The sequence below is a fragment of the Fukomys damarensis genome, unplaced genomic scaffold (genome assembly GCF_012274545.1).
Source record: "Fukomys damarensis isolate Sample0158 unplaced genomic scaffold, DMR_v1.0_HiC HiC_scaffold_30, whole genome shotgun sequence".
Classification (NCBI taxonomy): domain Eukaryota; kingdom Metazoa; phylum Chordata; class Mammalia; order Rodentia; family Bathyergidae; genus Fukomys; species Fukomys damarensis.
In genome coordinates, this window is record NW_022900942.1 from 2,579,759 (window position 1) to 2,603,115 (window position 23,357).

A 23,357-nucleotide genomic window follows, 5' to 3' on the forward strand; every position below is an offset into this window, starting at 1 on the left:
TAAATGAAAGAAAGAGTGAAATTCAAGGCTTTACAATAGTAGATAAAAATAGAAACATTTTCTTACTTTCCGGCAGACAGTAAATAATGCAGAGTCAGATATTCAGGCATCCTAACAGTGTGTATCTTTTGAAGATTACTTTGTATCTGGAAGAGAGAATCACCTAGATCAGCAATGAGCATTTGGTGTAAAATGAGACTCAGTGTCTGAAATTAATTCATCCTCTAGCAATTACTTTTAGGATGCAAAAAAATCTTCACTTGTATGTTTTACATTTGTGTAGTGGAAACTCCTTAATGGGTATAAGCAGAGCTATAGCATGGCGACATTTTAACAATGTGTGTTTCTTCAGCATGCACTGTATGTATGTCAAATACATAATTTTTATTCTCTAATTAAACCTCTACATCTCTGGTTTCAAATCCTCATGGAGACATTGCAAGGACGTGAGAAATGGGGCAAAAGCAGCCTGTAGAGTCCTAGGTAGTACTATCCTTCGACTGACTGTTGCAACCTTTTATTCATGTGTGCACATGTGGACATCATGAAGAAGAGAAGATGGTACTTTTAATCCAACAAAACACAAATGATCAACTGAGATAGTGAGGAAAGAGAAAAGAAAGAAAATAAATCTCCAAGCATGAACAATGCTAATGTCAGTGAACCATGCATATGCTTAAACTTCCTTTGGGATTACTGACTAACAAGAAGAATAAGGAAAGTGTCAATTATTTAAGTATTCATATTATTACTACAGATGGTAAAACTTGAAGAAATGGAAATGAGTTCAATAATTAGAAATGAAACACATGATATAAAAAAGTAATGAATTACAGGAAATGTTATTGGAAAACTTGTTCATGAGAAACAAATAAATTTATTTGAAGTTCTACATTGGTGTAAATTTCTGATATGGATTATTCATACATGGCAGAAATTGCAGAAATTCTTCTATGGGTGGTACTTCTTAGCAAACAACAAAAACATCCCCATATTTTCTATGTTTCTAGTGGCACATTTTGTAATAGTTCAGTCTTGGAAATACCCCAATTGTCCATCAACCAGGGACTGTATAAAGAATATGTGTTTTTTTTTTCTTTCCTTTTGTAAAATGGAGTACTATTCAGCCATAAAGAATGATATACTAAAGACATTGATAGCTAAGTGGATAGACATTGAAACCATACTTGTAAGTCAAATAAATAGGACACACATGCAAATACTGAAATGTTTCTCTGGTGTGTGAAACAGAAAATGTAAATGAGGAAAAAAATGCATAACTGATATTGTGAAATAGAAAGAAAAGGTTGAAAAAGGAAAGGGAACTAGGCAGGGGTAGTTAGGGACAGAAAATAAAGGAACAGAAAAAATGAGAAAAGAAGGAACACATGGAAACAAAACTTCTGTAAATAGGGAGGGGCGAAGGATATGAAGAGAGGGAAGGGGAATGGGAAAGAACAGGAACCAGCACACGTCATGTACAGGACAAATTCCCAATGATGAAAGTGATCATAATGTATACTTACATGTACCAATTAACCTAATGAATAAAATATTTAAATATCACATACTTCACAGTGTTTTTTGAGATATTTCAGTGTGAGTAATAATAATAGAATATTTGAAGGCCCTTAGTAAATGTTCTTTTACAAACTTAATTTATTTTTACTTCTGCAGGGAAAGCAGCATAATGAATCAACTCCCATCATTCTCTCTGAATTTTCATTTTTCTAGTATTATTCTTCAAAAAAAGTCTCCAAAGTATTGTATTTTAAAATTGTTAGGTAAGAAAACCATATTATATATGTGTACCCTTTACATTTGTTGTGTGCAACTAAGTTTGCTTTCCTCCTCAATTTTGTTAAATATAGTCATGCTTATTTGGCGTTAAATATCAGATTTTTCTCATATTTTGCAGCCCTGTTTACTACCTTCTTTTATTATTAGGTAAGGTGGGTGCTGACTCTTAATGATGACTACAGGTAAAATTAGAGCCGTGCATGAGGGACATCACCTTATTCAAGTTGCCTCACCTAGGGGAAACTAGAATGAAAGGGTTCAACAAGTTGATGAGTTGTGCATGTTTCATTTTATCACTTTATGCAAAAAGGCCTGAATAAATTCAGCACAATGACAGTGGTTAATCTTTGGAGGGAGATGGACATTCGTGCTGTGGATGTTGTTATTTAGGTGATTTCTGCTGTTCCTATTAGCATGAAACATGGACTACAGGACGGCTTGTTGAGCTTCTGTCTCCTCTTCCTTATCCAGAGCCCTCACAACCCCCTACAGAAAACTACAGATCTCTTCAGGTAATGAAACTGCTTCAAAATTACACTCATGCTATAATAATAAAGAGAGAGACTTTGGCTTACCTGGAAGGTTTTAGTGACAAAGGTGCTCAGCAAGTGACCTGCATATGGAAAACCAATGATCTGTCATTGTGAAGGGTGGACACAGTGGGATCTGCCCCAGGAGAGTTCATCTCTGGCAGAGAGCATGGCTGTTGCTGCCTGTCTGGGTTGGACTTTTCAGTGAGGTTTTCACTGCCTGACTCCCACAGGTGCTATATCACCCAGGGGCCAATATCCAGAGCTCTCATTAAGGAGAAAGTAACCAGAAACACTATTGATATTGATCCCAGAAGCATACATCCTTAAACACAAACACTATAGAGAAGAGTAATTCAAGATAACTAATTTTGAGTCCTAAGGCCAGCTGTAAATCATCCAGATTTCTCTACCATTTCTACTTGACTGCTTAATACTACCTTTGCTCCCATAATCTAATGAAATTCTCTAATAAATTCATAACTTCCATTTTAGTTCTTTTTTCTCATTGAGTTTATTGATACATTTTAGTTACACAGTACAGTTACATTCATCATCTTGTACCTTTACATGAAAGGTATTGGTTCTCATTTTTCCCCTATCTCCTGCCCTCCCTTCACCCCCTCCTCCCTTCCCTATTTAATAATACTTTATTTCCATTTTTCATGTGTTCATGTTTTTCTTTTCTGTTATTTCCCTTCCCATTCGTGTGTGTCTGATTTATTTCACTCAATATACTTTCCAGGTGCATTAATTTTCCTTCAAAAATCTTAGATTTGTCCTATCTTGTAGTCAAATAGTATTCGATTATATATAGATATCTCAGTTCTTTATCCAGTAATCTCTTTTTGGGTATACAGGGTGATTCCAGGATTTAGCTATTATGAATTGTGGTACTATAAACATTGGTTTACAGGTACTACTACAGTATGATACTTTAATCTCTTTAGAGAAGATACCTACAAGAGGTATAGCTGAATCTTATGGAATTTATAATATTAGTTCTTTGAGAAATCTTCATACAAATATATCTAAGGGTTTTACCTGCCACGACTGACACAGCATGGGATCTCAAGCTGGGGAGAATGGTGGTAGATGAAGAAAAGGTGACAAGACCAAGATTACTCTTTCTAGCTGGGACTAGGTGGAATGATACCTTTTGGGAGCTAATGGCTGCCTAGAGCACCACACACTATCTATAGTAGAAGACAATCAGGAAGAGAAGACAGGGCAAATAGTGCTACATGACCTACAAGGCCTAGGCAGAAAGTAGTATGTTTGTTTCATGATTGTGGCATGGGTAGAGAGCGAACAGGGAAGGATACAAAGTAACTGTCTCCTGGGGCTGTGCAATCCAAGTCTACAATAATCTTCTTCTATTCTATGGAGGAGAAAGGGAATAGGGAGGAGAGAGGGAGCAGGGAAGAGATGCAGGGCCATCTTCAGGCTCAGCCTGTGGCATTTACCCACTAAAAATGTGGACAGGTACCTTTTTCACCACAGCCATGTCAGCATTTGTTTTTCCTAAATTTCCTGATGATGGTCATTCTTTCTAGAATAAGATGGAGTCTATCATAGCATGTATGTGCACGCCCCCCCTCAAGCCACATGAAGCCTTAGGTGGAGCTTTTCTTAGGTGGCTGGATCTAGAATGCGTGATGCTGGGATGAAGGATGTGATGTTGGAATTGATTCATGGTATAATAATAGGATAAAGCCTACCCCAACCTGGACGTAAGAGCTGACCTTCCTCAGAGTGAGTAACCTGGGTAAATTATAAGGAATAGCATGTAAGCACTGATTCTTCACTACTGTGCTTCTTTGCTGCCCACCATGAACTGTTTTTCCTCTGAAATGTCCCTCTGCCATTCTACCCTGCCTTGGAACCAATCAACTGTGAGCTGAAGCCTCTAGAAACTGTGAGTTAAGTAAACCTTTCCTCCTCTAACTTTGCTTGTCAGGCATTTTGGCTCACCAATGATAAAAAGTAACTGAGACAGAATTTGTTACCAGAGAAATGTGGTCATTTGTACTACTGACCGTGAAGTTCAGGAGCCTTTGGAACAGGCTCCTGGGAAGGGTTTGGAAAGGTTTGGAGAAGCCAACTGAAGAAGTAGACCTGAAACCTCATACTCTACTAGACGGGAGAATCTAATAAGAACTCATAAGAGCATAAGGGTGATAGAAATCCAGCCAGTAAAAACCAGGCTCTGGAGGTTCCTGCTGGGAAGAAGGATTCATTGGCTGCTGGACTCCACATGATGCCTGCTATGTCTTGGCAGAAAGTTTGATTGCATTTTGCTCCTGTTCAGAGACTTTGCTTGAGACTGAAATTAAGGGCAGTGTTCTAACTAATCTTGCAGAAGAAATTTCAAGGTAGTCTAATATTGATTTCATGGTGTGGTTGCTATTGGTGGATTTTAGTCAAATCTGTGTTGAGAATTAAGAGCAAGGAGCCCAGCAGAATTAATTTCAAACATTGTGAGTTTGGCCAAAAAGGAAGCTCCAGAAGAGATGTGTGCTACAAAGATGAAACAGAAGTGAGATTGCCTGATGAAAGGAAACAATGTCTTGTAGCCTGAGCAACTACTTTGAACATAATGATATACAGTATACTAACTGTTGCTATTCTCTTATTTTGTGATGACATTTTATCTTTACATAAAATAAAAAAATATATATATATAACTCTCTCTGTGGTCCAAGCATTATACTGTGAAGATTTACTTTTCATATGAGAACCGGCAATATGTTGCAGTTCAAAATCTAAAATATCTCAAATCATCACAAATCTTTATATAATCCAACTGGTTGAACAAATAAATGTTGAAGCATAGTAAAAAATGTTTATACAAGTTCAGAAGCATGTAAATGTCTGAGGAGACTCTCATCAGTTACATAATCATGGACAAAATTTAGTGCAATAGCTTCATATGGGATGAAATACACACGGCTCTACCTGTCGTCACGCACAAGCTCCTCTCCAGGTATTAATACATCCTTCCTTGCTCCCAAGCCTGGTCTAGCCAACAACTCCAACATTCCTTTAACTGAAGCTGATCCTAAATATTTGCTAAAAGTGAGGCCCCAATTCACATGTTTCTTCTAAGCCATCAGAGCAACAAATAGAGGTTGAATTCATCTATCAAACATCACAGAAATGGATGAATCAAAAAGAAGCTTAAAGTACACGTTTAAATTTACCTAGACATATTATTATGCAGTCATTTTGGAAAAGCTTGTGAGATAAGTCAGGTTTTCTGGCTCACCTGTATTCCTGTCACTTTTTCACATTCTATAAATCCTAGCTCAAAGACAATAACTCAAGAATACAAGAGGCTTCCCACTAATGAGGTGCCTCAGAGCTATCTTCATCTCTCTGTTCCTCAAACTGTAGATAAAGGGGTTCATCATTTGAGGGATCACAATGTACATCACTGAAGCCACTGAATTCTTAGCAGAAGACTTAGTAAAGGCAGAACTCAAGTACACACCAAAACCTGACCCATAAAATAAGTAAACAACAGAGAGGTGAGACCCACAGGTGGAAAAAGCCTTATACCTTCCACCCGTGGATGATATTCTCAAAATAGAGAAGACAATTTTAGTGTAAGAGAAAATAATTCCAACAATGTGAACACCAAAAAATATGTTTCCTGCTGAATATATCAGAAAGGTATTTATAAAGTTTTCAGAACAGGCCAGCTTGATGACCTGAGCAAGTTCACAGAAGAAGTGAGGGATTTCGACGTTTGTGCAAAAATACAGCCGCAGCACCATCAGAGTGTGTAGCAGGGCATGCAGAGTGCTAATGAGCAGGGAGAGAAGAACTAGCAGGACACAGAAATATGGACTTAGGATGATCCTATACCTCAGCGGCTGACAAATGGCCACATAGCAGTCATAGGCCATCACTGCAAGGAGACAACTTTCTAAACCAATAAAAGTCATGGCAAAGGGGATCTGAATGAGGCAGCCTGTGTAAGTGATGCTATGGTCCTGTGGTTGGATGTTCACCAGCATCTTTGGGATTGTGGTGGTGCTTATGCAAATATCAGTGAAGGAGAGGCTAGAGAGGAAGAAGTACATGGGGGTGTGGAGATGGGAGTCAGAGCTCACAGCCAGGATGATGAGCAGGTTTCCCAAAATTGTGACCATATACATGGACAGGAACAGGCTGAGGATGAAGGGCTGCAGCTCTGGATCATCTGTCAGTCCCACAAGAATAAATTCTAAAACATCTGTGTGGTTTTTGAATTTCAAGTTGTTGATGAGTCTGTGGAAAAGATAATCTAAAAATAAAATAAAGTAAGTGATTTTTTGAGTCACCAGTCATATCTCTTAGGGAAGATTTAAATGTAATTTTTAATACCACTATGAATGTCTGTTATACATCATATATATATATATATATGTATATATACACACATATATATGAAAACCAGCATTGTATGTTTAGCAGATACTCTGGATAAAGTTACTTTATCTAAACTATTTTTTTCCAGAGCCATACAATTAAAAAACCCTTCTAATTCACATGTTAGACACAAGTAAATCTTCAGATAATTTTCCTAATTTCTGTCTCCCTACATTTTTCTTCTCTGTTTTTGCTCATTTTTTTTTCATTTATTGAGTTTATTGGTACATTTTAGGTATACAGTACAATTACATTCATTATTGGGATCTTGTACCTTTACATGACAGGTCGTGGTTCTCATTTTTTCCCCTCGTCCCTGGCCTCTTTGCACCCCCCCTCCCTTCCCCATTTACAAACACTTTATTTCCATTTTTTCATTTTGTCATATTTTTTTCTTTTCCCTTATTACCTTTCCTCTTTTTTGAAAACACCCACATTTTTTCAGAATTGACTCAAATCCTTGGATGTGATGAAATATAAGACATTGATATTTCTTTGTAATTAATCCAAGGCCAGAAACAGAAAGAAAAAAATGCAAATAAACTTATCGTCTCTATTTTCAAGAATTGAAGTCTACTATTTTAATGCCAGGGATGAATTTCATGGAGGAAAATTTGTCTTCCAATTGGGTAGAACAGTTTGAGATGAATCAAGGTTACTACTTTTTGTTTGTTTGTTTGTTTTTTGTACCAGAGATCAAACTTGGGCCCTTGCCCTTGTGAGGCAGGCAGTAATACCACTGAGTCAAATCCCTAGCCCCAAGGTTATTACTTTTATTGTATACCTCATTTTCATTGTTATTACATAATTATGTTATTTCCCAGAATCAGCAAAAGAAACAATGGAGAGTCTTCATGCAGAGTAAAATAAGGGTTGGTTTCTAACTTAAAATGTGCCATCAAATGCAGCTTAATTGTCATTTGGTTCTCACCAGTAGGGTTTTCACGAGTCTACAAGCAATAGATTTATTGTGGTCTCTGTGCAGTCAACCCTTTCTGCTGATATTAATCTTTATTTGAATACTTTCCACAGCATTAGTATCAAAACCTGAAATCCACCTCAGATCATCAGGCATTCGACTCTTACAGAACATGCAACATATATCCCTTGTATGTGAAATTCACAGTAGTCTTCAAGCTCCTTTGAAAATGCCACTGCTCATGAGAAAGGTGGCAGAGTTCAGGTATTAATATAAGCAATAGTGGGTAGTTTTACTTTCTTTTTTTTTTTTTTTTTTTTGGTCCCGGGGAATCGAACTCAGGTCCTTGCAATTACGAGGCAGGGAGCAGAACCACTGAGCCAAATACCCAGCCCAGTCGGTGGTTTTAAATGCAGATGAAGCTTAACTCCCTTGTCTGGTACTCACCTCCTGCTGTGTGGTCCAATTCATAACAGTGCATGGACAAAGCCTGCAGCCCAGGATTGGGGAAATCTGTCTGGAGCAATAGCCTCTAAATTTTGCTAGCCTCGGAAGTACCTGAATGCTTGTCAAGTTACAGCTGAGATACTTTACCCTTTAGCTCATGTAACAATACGTATAAACTTTGGGCAAAATATAAAGACTTTTTCAAATACTAGGTTAAAACTCTACATATCAGACTGTTCATTTGCTTGTCTTGACTATTCTCTGCTTGTGTTCCTAGACAGTACATATTAGTAGTCCTAACTATTTATGTAGTTATTATTTTCTTTACAATTATAATAGATGATTGTTGAAAGAATCCCCATGTTTTGCATTACTTTTCAAATCTCTGTGCAGTAAGTCAATTGTAGCATGTGGAAGACAGCCATTCAGGTGGTCCCGAGGAATGACTAGAATACATTGCCTTTAAATTCTAAACACATTAAAATCACCCTTGTAAACACAAATGATCTGTTTAGCAATTAATTCAAAGGGAAGCCATGACTATTTTAATAACATTCTTCCCCATCCTAAGGGAATGTCTTCCCTTAATGAGTTGTGAGTTAAAAACCCACGAAACTAATAGCTAAGTGAAACAAAGAATGAAATGCAGCATCTCATATGAAAAAAGATAAAAACTTTAAAAACACAGTTTCTGGGACTGGGGATTTAGGTCCGTGGTTCCAACACCTGCTGCACAGGCACAAGGAACCAAGTTAGATCCCCAGTACAAAAACAAAAACAAAACAAAACAAAAAAAAAACACCCAAAACAAAACAGTTTCTTCTTCACTATAAGATAGAATGTCAGAAGATAGCATAGGCTGTGACAGTAAGGCTTCCTAAGAGGTGTACCCCTTGTAACGATTGCTTTTTCTCTAATGAGGAACATAAAGGAAGCTGTCCGCAGTGGTCATTTGGTGTAGTAAGAGAACCCCAGGCTCTGAATTTCATCCATCACCTAGGAGTTGCTTTTAGGATGGCTGAAAATCGTCTACTGGGTGTTTTACATTTATACAATAAAACCTGATAACTGAATGTGTTCATTAGCTACAACATGGTTATCTTATAACAATGTATGCATCTCCAGAGCCCACTTTATATTTGTTAAATACATGATTTATATTCTGTAATTATATCTCAAAAATCTCAGGGAAATAATCTTCATGAAGATGACTCAAGGATAAAAAATGACTAGAGCATAATCACACAATATACTTATAGCTAGGAAGGCCCCTCAGCTAACATTTCCAGTCCCTTATGTCTGTATACGCATGAATGTGTGTGTGCTTGTTCATCTGGAGGATTGTGTGTTTTCTGAGGAACACCCCATGGCATTAATTCTTCCGACAGAAGGAAGTGATGGCATAGAGAAACTGAGGAATATTAATATCAGTGAAGAATGTATACATTCAAACTAAATTTGGAATTCTGGCTTGAGTGAAATGATGTGAAAGAAATGTTAAAGCTATCAATATTCATATGGCATGAGCATACAATAGGATGCGTAGCAAGAAAATTGAATCAAATATTTTTGAAAATTAGACATGATTCACAAAGGTTATGAAAAATATAGGAAATTATCAAAAATTCTACATGAGAAAAAATTTAATTGAATTGCATTTATACAATTGCTCAAAATTACCTTACAGATAGTACATGCATGATAGAAACATCAGAAAATCTTGAAATGATGTCAAGCCCTAGTCAACCAAAAAAGTCACACCTTCACCATACTTTCTTTAAATATTTTGTTGCAAGAAATAAAAATGTCATCTTTGAAAACCTTAATATCATGATCCCTTATACATTTAATTTTTTTTTACTTCTACAGGGTAAACATCACACTAAGTTCATATACATAAATTTCCCTGAATTTTCATTTTATTTACTGTTATTCTGTCAAACATCAGCTTCATGGAATTCTACTTTTAAATCACATAACAAAAATCTACTGTATATGTGTACCAATTACAACTGATGTCTTTTGTAATTTTGTTTTTTGAAAAATGTTGTGATATATAGCCCTCCTTACTCCATGCTAATTATCAGATTTTCACACTATATTTTACAGTACAATGTACTCCTATAGTCTTTAAATAATAGGTGCTATGACTACTGCCTTTTGCTGATGACCATATATATAATGAAGAGCCATGCCTGAGAGACACCACCGTATTTAAAATGGATTTTTTTTTGGAGGGAATGGGAAAAAATAAGATTCACCAAGGTGGTGGATTATGTATACTTTCCATATTATTATGTCATTTAACAAGACATGAAAGAATACAGCATAATAAGAACTGCTAAACTGTGGGAGGGAGATGGGAGGTCAGGATGCATGTGTGGTTTTAAGGTAATTATGTGATAAATATTAGCATGAAACACAAGGTTTAAGAAGGTTTTCCTCTCTGAATGCACCTCTTTACTCAGATTCTTCTGAGTTCCCCTACAGGGGGATCTCTGCCTAGCTATGAAATTGTACTAAAATATCTGTGCTCATGCTCAAATAACGAATGAATGAATATACTTTAGCTTACCTGGAGGGTTTCTCTGAGAATGATGCCCAGCAAGTCACCTGTTCATGGAAAACAAAATATCTGCCCTCAGAAAGGGCAGACTCATGGACTCTATCAGTGGCTCTACACCTGGAAAATCCATCTCTGGTAGACAGTATAGTTATTGCTTCCTGACTGGTCAGGGTTTTTGAGCTAGATTTTAACCCCCTTACTCTGACAGTCTATATCTCTCAGAGATCAATTTCCGAAGAGCTTTATTAACAGGAGCCAGAAACATTACTTTAATTATGATCCCAGGAGCATATATCCCTGAACACCAACTCTAAGAAGGAGAGTAATTTAAGGTGAGTGATTTTCTGACTCTTAACCTTTTAGAATTAAAGATTTCAGCAATATAATTTTATCAACTTACTTTAAAATATGTAAACTCTTTCTTAATAGATGTGCTGAATATCTACAGTTTTGAAGATATTATTTAGCTATGAACACAGCACCTGAGAATGTACTTCCTGAAATCTCCAGCTATAATATATATGAGGTTGATAACTACTTTCACCTAATTTCTTGAAAATAAAATATTAGTCATCTGACATAATGTACAGCACATACTCTGATCCAAAAGAAGTCTGAATTGCATTTTGATTTTTATAGCACTGAAAAAGGAGGGAAAATTTGTTGTTTTACCCTAAGCTGAATCTTCTTATGATAACGATGGTCATTCAACTCTAATAGCCGTACTGTTTGTGGGGCTAAGGGAGGAGAAAGTGGGGGAATATTGCAAGGCAGACATAGGACATTAACCAAATTGTGCCTCAGTACTTCAATAGCTATTAAAGCTGAGGGACTTTGAATATTTTATGCATACAAATAACTTAGTAAGGAATTCTCATGTCACATGTGGTCATTCTTTTTAACATTATTGACATAATTAATTGAGGAAATGAGATGAGAATTTTAGAACTTTTTTAAACTACCCATCCTGATGTTGGATTCCTTCTCTGTCAAAAACCATGCAATTGTCATCCTTTATCGTCCCACATTCCTGATCCTCTTCATCATAAATGTCCAAATATGGACACAGTTTCCTTCTGCAGTGGATTCCAGGTTTCATTTCCTAGGTCCTCAGAGTCACAATTATGCTGGTGAGCAATGGCAGGAAGAAGGAAGTCAGCTCAACTGAAAAACAAGATGAAATAGAAATGGGTGATATTTTCATCCTTCATCAGTCCTATTTTACACTTCTGACATTCTATCCTTACACTGGTTACTTTGACTGCCCACATTTAAAATGCAATTCTTAATTTCCTGCAGGTTTAATTCTTTATGAAACTGATTATACATGGTATTTTTGCTTTATTTTCTTCAGATAACATTTTATTTCTGTTATTGAACATTTACTTTTTCTGTTCATTACCTGTTTAATTTTATCAACTTTTACCTTAGTAAGCACCTATTGATATGTTTGTGTGTGTGTGTGTGTGTGTGTGTGTGTGTGTTGTCTTTTGTCATTTCATTTAATTTAGCTGTTTGGATGTTTATATCATTGGTCATAATAATGCCCTTACGGTTCACTCACATAATAGTGTGTGGTAGAATTTCGTTTTGATTTTTAGGGAGGTGTAATATTTCATATATCACATTGGATGTTTCCATTCATCTATCGATACACACTGGTATTGCTCCCAGTTTTGGGCTCTTGTGAATAATGGATCTTTGAGACTCTGTTTTCATTTATTTTGAGTATATATCTAGAAGAAGAATTGCTGGATCCTATCATGATGCTCTTTTTAATATTGGGATGCATGGACACACCATTTTCTATATTGGTTACCCTATGTTATATAAATTCCCCCTCCATCTGTGTACAAGGTGTCTAGTTTGTTTGCATTCTCAACAACACATGTTATTCTCTGTGTTGTTCTTTTTCATAGCCATTCTAATGAGTGTGAGGAGGATGGGTACTTCCTTTCCAATAGTGAGAAAAGAATAGCCCTAGATTCTACCATCTTGCCATCCAGCCATCTGAGTCTTGTGCTTGGCCTGTTATTCCTATAGAGGCAGTTTTTGACTGTTAGTTTTATCCAACCCATCTACAGAACAGTGACCTCTGACATGATCCTCCCTCACCAACTATAACTTCCACTAGGAAACATGTGAGTGCCAGGCACTATCCTGCCAGATGTCCTCAGCTTTAATTCAGTGTTTCTTCTAACTGGTCCCTGGTGCATCCACATCACCCAGGTCCCTGCTGGAAATGCCAGGTCCCCAGCCCAAACCCAGACCTCCTGAATCTCTGAAGTTAGTTGCGCAGCCCTTTGTGCTGCACAAAGTACCACAGAGAATCCAGGATTGGTGGCTCAAACCTATAATTCCAGTATTGTGGAGGCTGACATTGGAGGAATCAAGAGTTGGAGGCCAGTACATACCAAGTTCAAGGCTGAGCTGGGCTAGAGAAAGAGAACGTGCCTTTAAATAAAACAAAACACAACACTCCCAGAGGACATCCCCTAGGTGAGATCCAATGTTCTTTAGCTCATCTAATGCCCTTTAAGAAACACAATTTAATGACAAGGAAGTAGACACAGATGATAGAAGAACTTGTCCAAGATGCCTTCCTCAGAAATTTGGAGTCAGGAAGAGAGACCCAGGAATCTACATTCTGAAGCCTTCCCTTGCTGTGCTCTATCCAGGTGACACTTTGGGGGGTAAGGTTAGAAGGTCTTGACTCAAAGGAAGTGCTCCTCTGAGCTTTCTGCTTGACCTAGACTCAAAAGGGGATTTGTTTTCATTTCCCATTTTAATTGCTTCAATGTCTCCTGTTTACAAAACAGAAAGGAACCAGTGTCATAAAACTGATTCTCAAAACAGGGTTCTCAGAACCAGCTAAATCAGTCTCACCTGAACCTATTAGAAATGTAGATTCCTGGCAAGTTGTGGGGGAACACTTTCCTAACATGTACGAGGCCCTGGGTTGTATCTTCTGTAACACACACACACACACACACACACACACACACACACACACACACAGAGGCAGTTTCCTAAATAAATAAGATATATTTTTTAAAATTTAATTAAAACTTTAAAACAATTTAAATTAATTAGAAAAAAATAAGTTAATTAAATATACTTAAAATTAAAATTAAACAAAGAGAAATGCAGAGTCCTAGGCCCTGTTCCAGGCTATTTTCCCAGGCAGTATGTTTGAACCATTAAAACTGGCATCTGCAATTGGGGATGTAGCTCAGTGGTAGAGCACTAGTCTAGAAGATGTGAAGACCTGGGTCCCATCTCCAGTACTGCAAAGCTAACAAACAGAAATTATAACAAAGCAGCATGTGCCACAAAAGACAGCAAATGTTACTAAGGATACGGAGAAATTAGAAACCTTGTACAGTGTTAGTGGGAATGCAAAATGGAAACTGGTGCTGAAACTATGGAAAACAGGATGGACGTTCCTAAAACTATTAAAACTATCCTATGATCCAGCAATTCCACTCCTTGGTCTGTGCCTCAAAGATATGAAATAAGCATCATTAAGAAATATGTGCACTCCCTCGGACACAGCAGCATTATTTATCAGATCCAAGACTGAGCAACAACCAAACTGCCTATGGGGATGAATAGATAAGGAAATTGTGGCAGCACACACAGTGGGAGGTGAGTCACCTTCATAAATGAAGGAAATTCTTCAATCTTGTGACAACATGGGTGAGCCTGGGGAGCATTAAATGAAGTAAGCCTGGCACAGAAAACTCACACCACACAATTTCAGCTACATGAGGAACTCACAGCAACTCTATTCATAGAAGCAGAGTGAAATAGTGCTTTCTGGGAGCTGAGGGGAGGGTGACAGCGGGGAGTTCTAATCCACAGACATAAAGCAGTTTAGCTAGAAGCATAAGCTCTAAAAATCTATTTTACAACAGCACACGCTTAAATAATCTCAACAACAATAAACAACACATTGAAATTGACTGTAATAGGCTATGCAGTCAAACATTGGTTAAATGGACCCATCTCACACTTTGCATTCTAATCACAGCAAAATGAAACTTTGAAAATAAATAAAATAGTAGAAATAGACCCCAAAACGATGATACAAAATAACAAACCAGTATTTATGCTTTCTGGAGCCTCAGAGGGGAGGCTGATTTCAAGGAGAAACAGGCAGAAACTTCAACTATGGTGATAGCACACTTACAGTAAACCTAGCCTTTTGTTCTGTCTGGAGTCTTTGGACTGGCACCTATAAACCACAACATTCTGCAAAGGCTTAACTACACATAAATGCAGGGCACATATTTTTTCCCAATGGGCTGTGACCCTTTTATCAGACTGGATGTGCACAGGTGTACTTTTGAGACTTAAGTGCTCCTGTGAGGGCCAACATAGTAGACTATAACTTAGGACTCCTTTTTTGTAACTCTTGACATAAACTTTGTGCTTCCATGAGATAAATAGTGTGCACCCCAACCTAAAAAATACCTTTCTGGGACATTTGTTTGATCATTCCATACCTGTTTCCCATCTTCTACCCCTTAAAAATAATCCCAGTCTTTCATCATGATGGCAAGGCCCTCTCTTATTATCTCCAAATTCTCTTGTGCAGTGTATAGATAAAGCCTTAACTTTTATGTCCTCTGTTGGTAAATCCCTTTACTTCCCACGGTACTGGATTTTCACATGCTGCACCTCACAGCACAGCATGGATGTGTCTTCAAAGCTCAGAACCATGACAAACTTTTCATAAAGTTTTATTTCTTCTTTCATTCAATATCTCTTTTTAAGTAAAGGGGAGGGACATCCAGCCAGCCAATTTCAACCTCCCCTGGGGATCCTTTTAAATCTTGCCACTGCCTGTCTGAGATCAAGTAGGTCAATCCAAGACCTTTTTCTGCCTGCCTAACCTTCTCACCTCAAATATATTCCCTCCTCCTTGAGGAAGAGTCCTTTCCCTCCACACCACCCCAGTTCAGTACTTCTGATCTTCTCTGTGAATTGAATTTGTCTCCCTCAACATTCAGATTTGTAAATTGTGGTGCCTGACCTTAGTATGTCTAAGAGTGAGACTTTATATAGAAATGGGGTCAATGAAGATATAATTAGTTAAGATGAGGGCAGGACGAGAGAGGAAAAGAGAAAGATAAAGTGATTAAGATGCAATACATGTATGTTCCAACTACTAAAGGTGAATGCAGTTGTTATGGATGCAAAAACAAACAAACAGGAAAATAAGAGAGACAAGGATATACTGGAGTGGGGTGAGTCACAAGTCCAACATCAATAGCATCCTTAAAATAGAAAAAAAATATGCCTTAGAAACAGCCACAGATCAGGTGAACCCCAAGTAAAAATAAAGGCCAGATTCAAAGCAAAGCTATCAGAAGTGAGGCAATGTTGCTCACCTTTCATCCCAGCTCTCTGGGAGGCTGAGACAGCATAATCTCAAATTAGAAATGAGCAAGATAGCACCTTAGAAATATTCTGTCTTAAAATTGAAAAAATGACAAAGAGCTTGGAATATAGATCAGTGTGAAGACCCTGAGTTCAATCCCCAGAATGGAAAAAATAGAAATATAAGAAAGAGGAGGAAGAATAAAAAGCGGAGGAGAAAAGAAAAAATCTAGAGAATGCTAAGATCTCCAGCAAACCTACCAGATGCTAGGAGAGAGGCATGGAAAGGTTCTGAGCCCGAGCTACTGAAAGAATGATCTACATTTTCAAGACTCCAGAACCGAGAACACCATCACTTGAAATTTCCAGTCTACAGTACTCTGTTACGGTAGCCTGAGAACATTAATACCACATGAAAACCCCGCATCTCTTCCTGCAGAGGTACTATTTCCCCATCTATATTTCCTGCAAGTCCTCAAATCCTATAGGGGCTCATGGCAGGGCTTTGGCAAATAAAGAACATTGAGTGAATGAATGGTCTTTTTAGGGAGGCAGGAAAACTGAGTCAACAAAGAGGAACCTGAACCCATTTTTCCTGGCACATTGCCATAGGTCAACCATGAATCATTTTTTTTCTCTGTAAAAATAAGTCCATCAGACAACCAATAGCTCTATGATTACTATGGGATTACAAATCCTACAATCCACCTGTACTTGTCTGCATTAAAAATGAATTTTTTCTGGGTTCTTCCCTGAAAATGTTTGCTCATGACTGTCAAGATACATGGGCCCTTCCCACTTCAAAACAGTGGTAAATTAACTAAATTTAGCTTAAACAGTTTCTATGCATAGTGAACTGCAGCATACCTTAATCTGTAAACAAACCAAACTACACTCTAATTTAAGACTATATTACCGTAACAAATAGCTGAGTGTCACCCAATCACAGCACTGAAGCTCCAGCCAGTAACAGGCTGACAGCCTATCACATCATGCTCTTACCAGAAAAATGCTGAGATTGATTATTTGTTATCACTTCCTGTTCCTGTCTATAAATAGCACCCTCTCCCTGTGTGGAGTTTTTGAACTTTGCCTGGTTCTGAATACTGCTGAAATTATGAATTATTCTTTGCTCAAATAAACTCTGCTAACAATTTTTCAGAAGTTTTCCTTTCTTTTTTTTTCTTTTTGGTACTGGGGATGGAACTCGGGTCCTTGTGCTTGCGAGGCAGGCCACCGAACCACTGAGCTAAATCCCCGGCCCAGAAGTTTTTCTTTTAACAAAGGTATGATTGCTTGCGCTTTTAGCTCTAAAGTGCCAGGCATTATCTGGATGACAATGAATTCTCTCAATACGTCTTAAAAGTTAGATACTGTCATCACCATTAAATCCATTTTACAGATTGAGAAAACAGAGACTAAGAATGACCAGGTGCACCTGGAGCCTTGCACTGAGCTATGTCCCCATCCCCCATCATGTTTTCTTTTGTTTTTGTTTTAAGTCAGGGTCTTACCAATCACTAAGTTGTCCAGACTGGGCTCATATGCTATCTTTTTGCCCTAGCTTTCCAGAGTGCTGGGATCATAGGTGAGCGCCACTATATCCAGGTCAAGGTGGGCATCTGACCATCATGCTCCCCACCCAACCAAACTGAAGCAGATTCTAATATATTCAGAGTACTTCCTATGAGCCCAGGACCAGTGTAGGTAGGGGAGGCACACCAGTTGGCAAAATCAAGCCCCCATAACTTTGGTGCTCACAGGCTAAAGGGAGAGACCCAACAGGGAAACAAATAACTGTGAAATGTGATGCCCAGAGATGAGAAAGGATAAAGAGGGAGAAGGAGTGGAGGAGAGAGAGATTCTTTGGGTGAGGCACTTGGGGACATGGAAGACGTGACAAATGTTTGGCAGTGCACACTGGAAAGGGGACCCTGCGGGGTTGACAAGATGATCCAACAATGAGCCTGGCTCCTTGAGCACCTGCTTCCCTCATCCCCAATGACAAACAGCGCAGCAGCTATCTCAGCACCAGCAGCGATGGAAGACCTTGCTGGTCTCCAGGGGGACCCTTGGGTGATCAGGCTATTCACTGCATCAGAAAGATGTGGGACCCACTCCTTGCCTTCAGTCCAGTCCCCTGCTAGAGCTGACAGACATGTCCTACACCCTTTCCCCAGGGCTGGACGGTCAGGTGACTGAAACCTTGTGGGCATCAAATGTGCACAGTTGGCCTAATTCCTTCTTGTGTGGGGAGAGCTGGGAAGGGTACTCTGGCCTGTTTCCAGGGGCTGATTGGCTCTTACATCCTTGATTTAGCCTTCTTGAATTCCCAGAGAGACAGGGACACATGTACAGGTGGGGTCAGGTGCCAGGCTCAGACCTAGGAGTCAGGAAAAGGCTCCCCAGGGTGTTTTTCAGACCAAGAACTACACTGTGAATTTTGTATGCCATAGTCACTTTGGTTGTTTTCACATTAAAATTTGTTAAAAATTATATGTAACACTGCTTTGGTATAAGAATAAATGTATTCAGGGATGATTATATAAATTGTGCTTTTTCTGACTTTGAAATAAATGAAAACCTTTTGGTCAGCTCCCTAAAATTAGCATGGGCCCAAGCATGGCATCTTCTCAAACCTAGATGAGTCCACTCTATCCAGACTGTGTTTTCTTGGAAGAAAAAGTGGTGAAGTATATTTTGGGGAAAGCTACTATCCTCCCAATAAAGACTTAGAACATGTTTTAGAACTTCTGGCATGGGATAGGGGTGTAGATAAGTGGTAGAGCATTCATGGATCTCTGGGTTCAAATCTCAGCTTGGCTTTATAGAAGCGAAGTGACCCCATTAAACTGTGTATTTCCTAAACTTGTTTGGCCAAGGACTGATATTAAGAACAGAGAGGTTAAGCCAGTTATGGTGTTGTCTGTTTCAAGCCCCAGCTACTGGAGAGGCTGAGGCAGGAGGATAGCTTGAGACCAGGGGTTTAAGATTAGCCTGTGCAACATAATGAGACCATGTCCAGAAGGAATAAAAGGAGACCAATAAAGAAAAGAGGGAGGAGAGGGAGGGAGGATGGTGGGGAGAATGCGTATTGAAGGAGGAGGAGAAGAAGGAGGAGGAGGAATAGGAAGAGAAAAAGAGCAGAAGAGGAGAGGAGGAGGTTAAATTTAAATGTCACCAAGCCAAAATGAAGACAAGTCTATTGGGTGCTGGAAATGCTCACTTGTAGTGTTCTGGACACCTTCCTGCAGGAACCAACCATGAAGTGCATGGGGAGACTTGTGTGACCTCTAGCAGCTTAGACTTTGTAAACCTGTCTCCTCATCACTAAAATGTAGGTAATACCTACCTTCTACAGAAATAGAATAACTCCTACTGCCATAAAAATATGATGGAGAAGCATTTTGAAATACTAAGAGAAATGGTTCAGAAAAAACTTTTTTGGAACATGTGGTTAAACTTATATTATGCGAGTGGACAGAGAGATGCAGCAATCAAAATGCTAACAGTTATTCACAGAACACCGACTATGTTGCAAGCTGAAAGCAAAATCCTGGACACCGTGGACGCTCTACCTTTAACTCTCACTGGAACCTGTTCTCAAACTCTGTATGCCCATGAATCACCCAGGATCTGGTAGAAGTGCAGATTATGACTCATTAGGTTCAGGGCAGGACTCAGAATGTACACCATCCAAAGGACAATTATGTCCAAGGAACACAGCTTGCATGGCCAGGGATTTTACATGCTTTAGATGAGGCAAACAGAGGCACAGAGAAGTGAAGTGACTCATTCCAGCTTGCACAGCTGGTGAAGGTCTGGGTTGGAATTTGTCCAGGGTCTGCCTGCAGCCTCTTGAAAGCTGGACTGTGCAGCAGGGGATGGCATAGGACAGGAAGAAGTAATGAGGCTTGTTCTAAGGATTTGGGACATTTTCTAGGGAGTTTTAAATGGCACAGTAGAAGGTGGGTATGAATTACATTCTTGTAATCACAGCACTCTGGTAGTCTTAGGCAGGAGAATTGTAAGATCGAGCATAGCCTGGACATCATAGTGACTTGGAAAGACTTTGCCTCAAAAATAAAATATAAAGGAGCAGAGTCAGAACTCAGTGTGGAAGGTCCTGTGTTCAATGCTCAATATCAGAGGAAAAGAGGAGGAGGAGGAGTAGATGGAGGAAGAAGAGAAAGTGGAAGAGGAACAGGAAGAGGAAGGGAAGAAAATGCCCCAGGTTACCGTGAATAAAGGCCAATGAAAAGAGGTCCTAGAGGCAAAGTCCCTGGAGAAAATCGTGGAGCCCAATTGGAGTCAGAGTTGTGTGATGGAGGGTAGGGAACCAACACTACAAAAGGCACTTTAGAGAAGAACAGGTGTGTGGCCAAGGGTGGACCTGAGATTTTCCTCCATCTGTCCTTGCACATCCACCATTCTTCCTGCTCCCTGCCCAGTTTAAAAACCTTACATGGTTTCTCACAACTCCAGGACATAGTCTGGTTCTTAGTTGGGAGATCTGGAATGAATTACAGCCCTTTCATTTTCTTTCCAATTTTAATCAGATACAGCAGACAGAAACAAATTTATAGAATTTGAAGAAGGACCTCCCATTTTTGTATTGCACCAGGCCCTGAAAATTCTGTGTTTAGTTCTGTCCACAGCAGATGGGCTCTGAACCTTCAAATCTATTCCACTGATCCTCGGGTCTGTATTTTTGCCAGTACCATGCTGTTTTTGTCACAGTGGCTTTTGTAGTATAGTTTTAAGATGGGGATCATGTTATCCCTTGCTATGTCACCATTGCCTAGAATTGTTTTTTGCTATTCTAGATCTGTTCTGGTTCTAAATGAATTTTTGGATTGTATTCTCTATTTCTGTGAAATATACTATGGAATTTCAATGGATATTGCATTTAATCTGTACAGTAGCTTTGGAAGTATCGCCATTTTCCTTATATTGCTTCTTCCTACCCAGGAACAAGGGTTGTCTTTCACTTTCTTATATCCTCTTTGATCTCTTTTTTCAGGGTGCTGTAGATTTTAATGTAGAGGCATTTTGCTACTTTCATTAGATTGATTTCTAGTTCTTTCATTTTTTGGATGCTATAGTGAAAGAGATTGTTTCCCTAATTTCACTCCCAGTAAGTGTATTTGTTTACAAGAGACCACTGATATTTGAGTGTTTATGTTGTATACAGCTACTTTACTGAATCAAACAGTTAAGTCTAGAGGTCTTTTGATGGATTTTTTGGTTCTTGTATGTAGAGTAACATATTGTCAGTAAATAATGACAATTTAAATTTTTTATTTCTTATCTTTACTACTTTTATTTTTCCTGGTTTGGGAATCAAAGTGATACTTGCTTCCAGGAATGAATTTGGAAGTATAGCTTCCCTATCAATTTCATTGAAAAGTTTGAAGAGTAATGGTAGTAGTTCTTCTCTAAATGTCTTGTAAAATTCAGCAGTGAATCCATCAGGGCCTGGGCTTTTATTTGTTGGTAAGTTTTTAATTACATTTTCAATTTCACTGATTGTGATTGGAGTGTTTAAAATGTTTTTATCTTCTTTGTTCAACTTTGGTAATTCATAAGTATCTAGAAATCTGTCCATTTCTTCTGTGTCTTCCATTTTATTAGAGTACAGGTTCTCAAAGTAGGTGTTCATGATCCTCTGGAATTCTTTTGGATCTGTTGTGACTTCGCCGTTTTCATTCCTGATTGCATGGATCTGAGCCTTTTCTTTCCTTTTTTTGATAAGATTAGCTATGGGTTTGTTGATTTTATTGATTCTTTCAAAAAACCAGCTCTTTGTTTCATTTATTTTTTGTATCATTTTCTTAGTTTCAATTGCATTGATTTCTGCTCGGATCTTTATAATTTCCCCTCTTGTTCAAGCTTTGGGTTTTTCTTGCTCTTGTTTTTCTAGGAGTCTAAGTTTCATCGTTAAGTTGTTTATTTGAGCCCGCTCTGTTTTCCTAGTGTGGGCATTCAATGTTATGAATTTTCCATGTAGAACTGCTTTCATTTTGTCCCAAAGACTCCTGTATGTTGTATTGGCATTCCCATTTATTTGTGAAAACTGTCTAATTTCTTCTTTAATTTCCTCTGTAATCTATTGATTGTTTAGGAGAGTGTTGTTCAGTTTCCATGTGCTTGTGAAGTTTCTATAGTTTCTTGTGCTATTGATCTGCAGTTTGATTGCACTATGAACTGATAATATACAGGGGATGACTTCAATTTTTTTGCATTTATTTAGACCTGTTCTGTGAGCCAGTATGTGGTCTATTTTGGAGAATGATCCATGTGCAGCTGAAAAGAATGTATATTCTGATTTTTGGGGGTGGAATACTTCATAAACATCTATTAAGTCCATGTGTTCCAAAGCTTGGTTCAATTTTATTATTTCATTGTTGATTTTCTGCCTAGATGATCTATCAATTTGTGGTAGTGGGGTAATTAAATCCCCCGCTACAATTGTATTAGTGCTTATTTTGTTTTTCATGTTACTTAATATTTGTTTTATATAGTTGGGGGCATTTATATTTGGTGCATATATGTTTATGATTGTCAACTCTTCCTCTTGAATTGTTCCCTTTACAAGGATGTAGTGTCCTTCTTTGTCTCTCTTAAAGAATTTTGGTTTGAAATTTACTTTATCTGAGAATAAGATTGCTACCCCTGCTGTTTTCTGGGCTCCTGATGCACGGAGAATTGTTTTCGATCCTTTCAGTTTCAGTCTATGGACTTCCTTTTGCACTAGGTGTGTTTCTTGTATACAACATATTGTTGGATTTTGCTTTTTAATCCATTCTGCCAATCTGTTTCTCTTGATTGGTGAATTGAGGCCATTAGCATTGATGGTTATAATTGATATAATTTGACTTATTCTTGTCATGTTATTGTCCTTTTCTTGACTCTTTTTACTTTTTCTCCCATCTCCTTTTAGTTTCTTGCCTTGCTTATTTGATTTGGTCTGTTGGGCCTCATGTTATTATGAACTTCATTGTCATTTTCTAGGATATTGTTTAGAATTCCTTGTAGTGCTGCTTTGGTGTTCATGAAATTTCTCAGGTGCTCTTTGTCATGGAAATATCTTATTTCCCCATCTATTTTGAAAGAGAGTTTTGCAGGACACATCAGTCTAGGTTGGAGGTTCTTTTCTTTTAGGAGTTGGAATACCTGATACCAGGCTCTCCTTGACCTAAGGGTTTGTGTTGAAAAGTCTGCTGAGATTCTAATGGGCTTTCCTTTGCATGTGATTTGTTTCTTTTCTGTTACTGCTTGTAGTATTTTGTTT

At 38.2% G+C, this 23,357-nt stretch overlaps 1 protein-coding gene across 1 annotated transcript; it reads right to left on the minus strand.

The window, feature by feature from the left end:
- Window positions 1–5,638: 5,638 nt before the first annotated feature.
- On the minus strand, window positions 5,639–6,586 carry LOC104854677 (olfactory receptor 7G2-like). The gene has a single exon (XM_033757300.1). The coding sequence runs from the start codon at window positions 6,491–6,493 to the stop codon at window positions 5,639–5,641; it is 855 nt and encodes a 284-aa protein (XP_033613191.1). The 5' UTR covers window positions 6,494–6,586.
- Window positions 6,587–23,357: the final 16,771 nt, after the last annotated feature.

Excerpts from the sequence above, each read along its gene's own strand:
- LOC104854677 (XM_033757300.1), bottom strand. The coding sequence starts at position 6,493 with ATGTATATGGTCACAATTTTGGGAAACCTGCTCATCATCCTGGCTGTG.